General features: G+C 39.5%; 1 protein-coding gene across 1 annotated transcript in view; it reads left to right on the plus strand.

Moving 5' to 3' along the window:
* The window catches only part of Cntnap5 (contactin associated protein like 5), an 858611-nt gene extending 850361 nt beyond the window's left edge, over window positions 1-8250 (plus strand). The window contains exons 22-24 of the mRNA XM_029539128.1: window positions 2796-3014; window positions 5210-5281; window positions 7986-8250. Coding sequence (XP_029394988.1) covers window positions 2796-3014; window positions 5210-5281; window positions 7986-8179 — 485 coding nt within the window. The 3' untranslated portion in view covers window positions 8180-8250. The remainder of the gene's footprint in view (window positions 1-2795; window positions 3015-5209; window positions 5282-7985) is intronic.
* The last annotated feature ends 2332 nt before the right edge of the window (window positions 8251-10582 follow it).

Genomic DNA, 10582 nt, shown 5'->3' on the forward strand with positions numbered 1-10582 from the left:
GGAGAGTTTGTTCTGATAATGCCATGTAACCTTGGTTTCTATTGCTTCTGTTCTTATGCTTGCCTCNTGCCATCTGATTATCTCTAGTGCTTGCTGCCGTCAATATATGTGATTGGATCCTGTCCTTCCTATAATGCCAGTTGATTCAGGCCTTCTCAGAATCCAGTTTTCTCTATGATTCTTTAATTGTGGTCTCCTGTGAACCTGAGATTCTGGGTGTGTCTGAGTTCTTAGGGCTGTCAAGCTCCTCTGAGACAAATACTAGTGTGACCCAGCTCCTGTTATCCTGGGATTCTATTGTCCTAAGATCCTGGGCATGTTACAGTGCGTGGAAGTGGTGTCTCCTTTGAGGAGCACGGAGTTGTCTGGTCCGTTCCAAACCAAGGTAAACTAGAACTGATCAAAAGGAACCTGAGCCTCTGGTCAGGAAAGGTTCTGGTGTCCTTGTTCCTGCTGTCACTGGCCAGTCACTATTGTATTAGAGCAGATGTTGTGTTCCACTCACCAGTGATCCTAAGATCGCGTGTCCAGTCCTCTAGGAACCTTAGGAGTGTCTGCCTACTCATCGCCCTATGTGACCAGGTGCTCCTGTAGACTGGAAGGGTCTTGTGCCCCTGGTCAGGCCAGTTCTCTGCTTCCCTAGTGCTTTCTCAGGTCCCTTGCGTGATTGGATTGGAGCAGAAGTTGTGTTCCACTCACCAGTGATCCTAACATCATGTGGGCAGTCCTCTAGGGACTGTGGGGTTGTCCGCCGGCCCTGTGCCCTAGGTCACCAGGTACTGGTGAGGACCTGAAGAGTTTGTGTTTTCTTTATTGCTTCTTTTTACATTTTTTAGGTCTTGAAAATCTGTATTTATTTATTTTACCTGTTTTATTGCATTCTCCTGTGTTTCTTTTTATTTATTTGTATCCCCTGTAAGTGACTCCACCTGATTTTATTGTCCTGTATTTCTTTAAGGGATTTATTTATTTCTTCTTTAGTGGGCTCTATCATCTTCATAAGATTAGATTTTAGGTTATTTTGGGGGAATTCAGGTGAGTTAGAATATTCAGGCCTTGGTGTATTTGGATAGTTGGGTTCTCTGATACTACCATATAGCCCTGGCTTTTGGTGATTATATTCTAATGCTGGCCTTTAACCATCTGCATGTCCCTAGTTTTGTTAGGCTTGATAGTCTTTGGTGTGAGTAGGCCTCTGGGGCTGCAGGTAGAGCTGGTGGTCCCTGATGTCAGCAAGCCTCTGGTATTGTAAATAGAGGTGGCAGTCCTTGATGAATGCAGGTTTATATGGATATAGGCAGTGCTTGTAGACCATGATTGCTTTAGGCTGATGGTTGCTCAGGCTGGGGAACCGGCTTCTAGAGGTGCACATAGAGGTGGTAGACCCTGATAGTTGCAGCTATTTGTTTGTCCTGGGTAGCTACAGGCCTCCAGGGATGTAGAGGGACTTGTGGCCTAAGAAATAGAGGTCAAGGGGTCAGGGTAGAACTTACTGCTCCTGAGTTTGGCAAGGGGGATTGGCAGGCAGGTAATTGGGCAAGAGGGTCAGACCTGGTGGTTGCTCATTACTGCAAATGTCTGGGATTGTGGTTAGTGGTGTTGACCAGAAGATGAGATGAAGTTTGGGGCTTGAGGAACTCTCCTGGTTGTCCCAGGCAGCAGTAGTCTTCCAGGAATTCAGGCAGAACTGTGTCCAGGGAAATGGAGTACAGAAGTGGCCGGTTGCAGTTTGCTGATATTTGGTTTGCCCAGAGGGACTGACAGTCAGCAAATTGGGGTAAACATCTCAAGTGTTGGTCTGTGATGGCTGCGGATATCTGGGATTATGCTTAGAGGTTCTGACTAGAAGATAGAGCACAAAGCAGGACAGGCACACCTCAAGGTTTCAAGGCTGCTGGGCTTACAGGGAAGCCAGCAGGCAGAAGTTTGGGACTTGGAGAAATCACCTGGTTGTCAATGGTAGCAGCAGATCTCTAGGGATTCAGACAGAGCTTTGGCCAGGAAAATGGAGTGCAGGGGAGAGGGGCATTGCCATCCCTTATAAATACTCAAAAATACTCTAGGAATTTGACTAAGTTCATGTACAAAAGACATCTCTCCAGTTAGTGTCCAATCAATACAGTGAAGACAGGTCATGCAGGAAGAAATATTTATTCACTCAGGGGCCTTGAGTCAACAAACATGATACATCTCTGCTTTCATTCCTAATCCCTTTATTTCTTTATTATCATTTTCCCTTCTTATAATTGTGAATTAAATGTTATGATGAGCATTATGATTTTCTTGTGTTAATCACCTGCATCCATAGCTAAATCATGATGGGAAGAGAGATATAAATTTTTTCAAATATCTAGAGTTTGGTTAGAGTATGATAGAGCTATACTATTACTCTTTCTACAACTTATGAAATACATGAATGAAAAATTTTTAGCTTGAAACATTTTTGTTTTAAAGCAGAGATTGTCATAGATCTTTTCTATGAGATATAGTTGAATGGTGTATTGACACCTGCAGTAAATATGTAGTTGAGAAGAAGAGGAAAAGAGGTATGTAAGAAGTTTCCATATACAAAAAATAACAAGGGTGTTTCAGCTATTTTGGTTAATAGTCAAGAAAAACAGGGGACTTTCAGGGTAGCATTTAAATGTAAAGGAAGAAAATTTCTAATAAAAATTGTTTTAAAAAAGAAAAGAAAACTGTACTGAATAAAGAGAAATACTAAAGAAAAAAGAAAAAGAAAAACACATAGACAGCTTGGAAAAACTACTACCTGTGTTTCTTTTTATTCTTTGCAGAAACTCTTGATTTGGATCCAGAAATTGCTCGAGCAAACACCTTGGGCTTCATTGGATGCCTTTCTTCAGTCCAATACAATCACATAGCACCACTGAAGGCAGCCCTCCGCCATGCCAGCATTGCACCTGTGACTGTCCTAAAGCCCTTGACAGAATCCAGCTGTGGCTCGATGGTGAACTCTGATGTGAATGCAGTGACCACGGTGCATTCTTTGTCAGGTACATCCCAATATTAAGTAATATTAAGTTCAATATTACTATGTAGATTTTTGGAGGAAGGATTAATAAAATTTTATAGATATATAAGGTGTAAGTGTGATGCTTTGTGTGTATTAGATAATGATTGTTTTGATTAAATAGTTGGAAGGTGATAGAGAAACGACTTAGTAGCTAGAATCCTCATTATACAATCATGAGGACCCAAGTTACAATTTCCTGAACAGACATAAAAAGCTAGATGTGGCAGTGAGCACTTGTAGCCCAGTGCTTGACCAAAGACCTGGGAGTCTCCAACCAGCCACCCACTCTGAATTGGTGAATTAGTGATGCAGTGAGAGATCCAGTCTTAAAAAGCACCATGAAAAAGAAAATACAAAAATAAATCTCTGACAACCACATTGGCCCTAATGGGATAACATGCCTTCCTACAGACAGGCATCACTTTTACACACATACACATAAATGTGTAAGTGAACAAATAATTGCATAAATACAAATTCTGCACATAAATCATTTATCTATTTACACTGTGTGTGTTTGTGTGTCTTAAGAGGACATGTGATCATAAAAGCGTATTTGTTCATTTTATGACTTTATTTATTATAAAGTTCATTTTCTTTAACTAACAAAAAAGCTGCTGTCAAGAATCATTGTGTTCTGCTATTAGATTTTGTTTCTCTCTTTCTTTTTCAGATTCTGAATATTAGTGAAGCCATACATTCTTTTTATTTATCATGGAATTATAGACATCTATAGGCTTCATAGCCCCTGATATCACATTATATTGGAAAAAAGTAATAATCAAAATTATATAATACTATTGTATAAACATATATAGACAAAGGCAATGTGTTAGAGATACCAGAAGTAGACCTAGGAATGTATGATCAGATCATATTTGGCAAGCACTAGAGGTAAAAAACAGTACTTTCATAAGTGGCATGCAATAAGCAAGCTATAAGCAAATCATATAATTTTATCATTGTCTTAGTCTGGAAATATATGCTTGATGTACAACTACTTAATTTTGTCACCAGTCTTGAAACCATAAAACTTGCAAAAGATACTACAACATATCCTTGATATTAGTCTTAAACTAAAATTTTATTGATAAAACAAAAATTCAAGTAGTGAAATAAAAAATAAATGAGTGAATGGAATTAGGTCTAAGTAGAATGGGCTCTTCACAGCAAATCGAATGATCTGCAACAGGAAAAGTAAAATCTGTGTGGTGTGAGCAAAGATTGTAGACTGTGTTTTTTCGTAGTCAAATTTCAAGATATAGTAATGTATTTAAATCTACAGCTCCCCAAAAAATAATCTTATGGGTGACAGAAACATGTCAGTATAAAAGTGTCACATAAAAAGTATGGCTACATGAAAAGTGCCAATGCTACCTATGATCGGGGATGGCAAAACCTGTGACACTTCATACCCAGTTAAAGTCTAGTCTGAGATATATGAGATGCGGTCTCAAAAGAAAATAAACTAGACAAGAGCTGAACTCAGTGGTTAAGAGTATACGCCTGACAGCTGGTTTCCTGGTGTGGGCTGATCTGTGATGCTAATTCTTCCAGTGCTTTCAGTTGTCCTTGTCAGTAGATTCAGGTCCTCATGCAGTCAAAGAGTAAATTGAGGCAAAGACAAAAGTGTGTTGAAGTAAATGGCAGATGTCAATCCTATGAATTCTCCTGCAAAGCAAGAGGCTAAGAGGGTGACTGAAGAGGTATGGGCCAGGCACCATTCTCAGCCAGGTTAAGGTTATCTCACAACTTACTTTTAAGCTAATACAGTCATAAATTATGGGTTATAAGCAGTACATTTTATTGTTCTTTAAATATTTACAAAGTATGGGTATGTACATAACACAAAACATGTAGCAGCGAGAGGACAAAGATTTGGGAATCAGGTCTCTCCTTTCTGTTGCTTCAGAGGCACAATCTCCCTTGTGTCTATATGTGATCTAGATATATTGCTAGCTATTCTCTCACTGGGATTACAAATTGGAGACCCATAATTCAGCTTTTAATTCTAGTTCTGGGATTGAATTCAGGTCATCATTTTTAAATTCCATTAATTTGGGTTTCTTTCAAATGCACTGAAGGAATCTTGTTGCACTTCATAGATGTACATTACAAATTCTTTCCCTGTGGTTGACTGAGTGATGAAGTATACTTTTTTGTATCTTTTCCTAGATTCCTTTGGAAAGACAGATGACCATGAACCACTCCAGAATGCAGTCCGAAGTGACTCAGCAGTCATTGGAGGTAACCTGTCTTCATTATTGAAAGGGGGAAAGATATCTATGACTTTTTTCTTTCTATAGAAAGTTACCTGAAGTCATCCTTACCCATGAACATGCAGCACCGAGAATCAGGCCATCTCTGTTCAGTACTTTTCCTCTTCATGCATGTGTAAGACTAATGGCAGACCATCTTCCTGCACCAGGAGCTCTGTGGCTTCATTCTGCCTCAAATTCCATAGGCAGCTGTGCTCTGAACCAACAGCTGGAATATTTACTCACAGGCAGGCAGCCTGCATCTTGTTCATTGCATCCAGTTGTCACTTCTAAAGCACAAACAAAATAGACCAATAAAATTATGTGTGGAAAGAAGTCTCATGTGGCAGACAGATGGACAGAACGGCAGTCATTTTCAGTTTTCTTTTACTAAGTGACTTGGGTTAGGTCTAATGAGCAGGGTGAACCCTACATGAGCAAAGCTCCAAATCTAGCAGACCATCTGGTTGTGGATATAGAGCTTGCCTGCTTATAGTTCATTCCCTACCACCTTCCTTCCCTTCACTGTTTATAAGCTGACTGTAGTCTCACCCTACCCCACTCTTCACTCTGTCTCAGCTTGTCTAATGCTTGCAATAGTTTGATGTTCCCATCTGGGTCTTGCAATATGTACTGTCTCCCAAGTTTGGTTTGATGTAAGACACCTGAGAAATGAAAAGCCAGGTGTCTCACCCCTGCATTCTGGCAGCTTGGATGAATGAATGAATTCACACCAGATGGAGTTCTTTCCAAGTCAGCAGGAGTCATTCATTTCACTCCCGTTTAATTAGCTCCAGCTCTGAATCAGACTTGTACGAAGTAGAGAGTTACAGGATGAGAGATACGGTTACTGCCTTCCTATAATGAGTACACTAGGAAGTATGTAGGAAAGTAGGCGGTGGTAGCAGCATAAAAAGGGGTTCCATCAAAGAATGGGAATGGAAGGACTCCACAACAGAAGCATGCTAAAAAAGATGAAGCATGACCTTTCCTTAGGGAAGTCCTTAAGACATCTATGTGAGCTGACTGCCTTAACCAGGGATTAGGATTGAACTTGGTACTTCTTTGAAATCAGTAGATGTCATAGAGAACCTTATAATTCTCTTTGTTCCTGTAAGTTTTCATTTGATAAAGACTGGGTTTGGCCTTCATCACTCATTGACTAGCATCATTGAGTCTCTCTGAGAGTGGGAAGATTACCAAAGCCCCAGGGGGAAGTTCTGTGAAGCTTGCCCAGGAGCAAGCATGCAGTAACCCCTTCACACCAGCAGCAGAAAAGAGGCTGCATCTACCACAATTAAAGGCAACAGTTCATGCTTCAGAGTAATTTGTTGCCACCCAGATTAGAGTATCAACTTTAATATTTTATTTTGCCATGTTTTAAAATATTTGGGAAATGAGTTACAAAATTAGTTTAAGTTATTTGACAAGCATAACTGGTCTTAGTTATTGTCACAGCTGTTAAATATTGGGGGAAAATAGATCTATGTATTTAACTGTATAAATAGTGTCATTTAGACCAAGGGGTTTTTTTTGTCAAACTGAAAATTCACCAGCAATAAAATAGGTATTTTTCCCACTACTTAGAAAAAAAAAAAAATATATATATATATATTATATATATATATATTATATATATGTGTGTGTGTGTGTGTGTGTATGTGTGTGTGTGTGTGCGTGTGTGTGTGTGTATGTGTGTGTGTGTGTGTGTGTGTGTGTGTGTGCATATCACTAGAAATTAAATTATTTTGATGACCAAATCTTCAGGGATTTCTTTTTTCTGAGACAGGGTTTTCCTGTGTAGACCTGCCTATCCTGGAACTCACTCTATAGACCAGGCTGGCCTCAAACTGAGAAGTCTGCCTGCCTCTGCCTCCCAAGTGCTGGGATTAAAGGCATGTGCCACCACTGCCCAGCTCAAATCTTCAGTGTTTTGTTGATACTTATTATGAATTTTGTGTACACAATGTTTGTTGCTGACTGGATTGATTTTTTTGTTTGTTTATTTATTTTGAAATAAATTCTGTCTATGTAGTCCAGGATGGTGAAATGTCAGAGATAGCAAGAGAGACCTTGTCTCAAAACAAAGTGGAAGGCAAGGCTAGACTTCTGAAAAGTTGTCTTTTGTCATAAACACAAGTCCTATGGCAGCCATGTACCTACACACACACACACACACACACACACACACACAGACAGACACACACCCAAGAGTCAGAGACAGAGAAACAAAGACAGAGATAGAGAGAAACAGAGAGAGAAGCAGAGGCAGAGAGACAGAGACAGAGAGAAAGAGAAAGAAAGGGGGTGGCATTTGTACCAAGTAATTCTTAGCAAGGCATGATGTTTTTAAAATCTGTGACATCTGTGTATGATCCCTAGCAACAAAAACAGTACATAACTTCAAACTACACAATTCCTCTGTTGTTCTAACTCCATATTTCTTCTTCGGATGTCAACATATCCTTCTAGAAAATGCAACCTTTTCCCCTCAGCACTGTCCTTCTAGGTAGTTTTCAGGTAGAAACTGAGAATCAAGAGCTTCTGCCCAGGCTCTTACATCTGGATACAAAGGAGATCTGTGGTTGTGTATTAGCCTTGTCTTTTTCCCCCTTTCAAATTATGTCCTTGTTGAGACTTCATTTGCTCAGTGACAACTTTCTTCTCTTTTTCCATTTTTTTTTCCCCTACAGGCGTCATAGCAGTGGTGACATTTATTACTTTTTGTGTCATTGGAATCATGACCCGCTTCCTCTATCAACATAAGCAGTCACACCGCACCAATCAGATGAAGAAGGAACACCCAGAGAACTTGGACAGTTCCTTTAGAAATGAAATTGACTTGCAAAACACAGCCACCGAATGCAAACGGGAATATTTCATCTGAGCCACTGCAGGGACACGTGGTCCTCTTTTTTTGTGGAGTTTCCCCTCTCTATTTCTCTCTTTTCTTTTCTTTTTTTTTTTTTTTTTTTTTTTTTTAGTTTAAACATTCTCTTTCTCTCACCTACCATTGTTTTTCTGAATACATATGCATCCAAAAAGAGCACTGATTTCCTTGACTAGGATCATGAGATCATATAGCTGTGGCTACTGTAATCCACCGATGTATGTGTCATTGAGAAAATAACCACTGGAGGCACTTCACTATTGTAAACAAGGAAGAGACACATGTGCACACATGCACATTCTATGTTTGTAATCCAGTTCAAAACTTCACTCCATAGATTCTCAGGCACTTGATCTTGGCATCTTCCCTTAGTCTTGAGCTCTGTGGTATTTGCCTGTAACAACTGTTCCTACCCAATACAATATTCTTAGGTATTACATCTTTAGAGGAAAATAATGTCAGATCATTTTTTAAGTGATGAGTTTATCAGGGAGCCCAATAGAGCAGGAGGGAATGAAGGAAACTGAATCTACCCAGGGAAAGCAACATTTGAACATTTGTTCCTACCCTGTGAGAAAGGAGGGAGGTTAGGAGGCTTTGAAAGCTAGTAGACAGTGTGTGTGTGTGTGTGTGTGTGTGTGTGTGTGTGTGTGTGTGTGTGTGTGTAAATCAGGTACTTTAAAAGTAAAAGTATCCAGGACACTCTCTCCTAAGGCATGGCTGAAACTGCAACGAGCTTAGTTTGTATGTGACCTCTGACGAAGCAACAATCATTTGTTCAACCTGTAGCCTTTCTCCATTTAGGACAGAAATATCTGGAGACATATCTGATTCCATGAAGAGGTGGGAAAATTGTGTTCCTTGAGAGCTGAGTTGAGAGAAGCTACATGTCTACAAGAAACATAAGAAGGTAGCCCTTCATAACATCTGTGAGAACAAACAGACTATACTTGGAGGGCCAAGGTTATAAGAACAACCTGCTGGGGGAACCCAAGTCAGCGTAGGCCCTTCTGGCCTGCTAGTTTTAATGACATTTGATGAGCAACTAGAGAAGTTTATTTATGTTAGTTTAATGTCCATACCACAAGAAGCCCCTGACTCTGTTCATCATCCTTTTCATAGAGTCTCAGTACTTTCCAACATAGAGTGACTTAATAAAGAGGAGCTCCTATTTTGCCTTGCTGTTTTTAGGCATGGATATAGTGCCCTGATACCAGGAGGCTTTAAGAAAGCTGTGAGGAAGTAGCTGCTCCTCTAACTTGCCACCTGTCTTCTCTACTTTAATAGAACATGCTAGTTATATTAGTCCTAAAATTACTCTACTGAAGTAAAGAAATACATTTGAGTGTATTGTATGTAGTCAGCATAAACAGAATTCAAATAAAACTCTGAATTGGTTTCCTGAAAAGGCTTAGGCCATTTTAACTGAGTTTGTAGGAAAATTGAAAAAAAAAAAGAAAGAAAAAGAAAAAATAGCTACATGAAAAATGAGGAATATCAAGTAAGATCTTTTTCCCAGTTCATCCAATCAATAAAGGTCCAGTAAAGAATGGATGTAGAGATTAGTAGGATTCACATTCTAGAATACAGGTAATGAGTTCATACCTCAACTGAGATATTTCCCAAGAGGCAAGGGACTGGCTGTTGTGTGGACCAGCAGGGTCACATCTAGATGAGAAGATTTCACGGGAGAGTGTGTGACACACTTTACATTTTCCACTCTGTACCTGCACCCATGTACACAAAGGTGCTGCGTGCACTTGACTTATGTGCCTAAATAAAGTAGTAAAGCATCTCAGGCTTCGGGTTCTTTTGGCAACAAAGCATCTAATTCATTTGAAGAGGCATCTTGAATTTGTGGATGGTGGGCAATCTTGGTCATTTATGGTTACAATATTCTTAATTCTTTTTTCCCCTTGGACCACCTCCAAGAAAAGACAAGGGATAAACCATCCAAACACTTCAATCCTTAGGGAATGCTAGATGAAAGATCTTTGATAGGCAAAGTACTGGTCAATTCCCATTGCAAGGCAGACCTGATTTGCAAAGCAGGTACTTAATAGTTGATAGGTGATACCCCTTCTTAGGAAGTATTCTACATCTGACTGTCCATCACTGCACTGGACAAGGAGGTTCATAGCAAAGTCCTCACTAGCATCATCCAGTTGCCCATCTGTAGTTTTTCTTCCCTTACAAAGCAATGGAGGTAAGGATGGAGTGTAGAATACACCACAACATGAAAATATTGTCCTAAATATACGTTCTTTCCTTAATATATTCTGCAAATTCTGACATACCCTCTTTTTCTTTTAGAATATTTTTTATCTTTTGCTAGTGAATTTATTTTAAAGCAATTCTAACAAACACACCCTGTTTAAATATTTCTATCTTTAATAAGGA

The sequence above is a fragment of the Mus pahari genome, chromosome 5 (assembly GCF_900095145.1).
Source record: "Mus pahari chromosome 5, PAHARI_EIJ_v1.1, whole genome shotgun sequence".
NCBI lineage: Eukaryota > Metazoa > Chordata > Mammalia > Rodentia > Muridae > Mus > Mus pahari.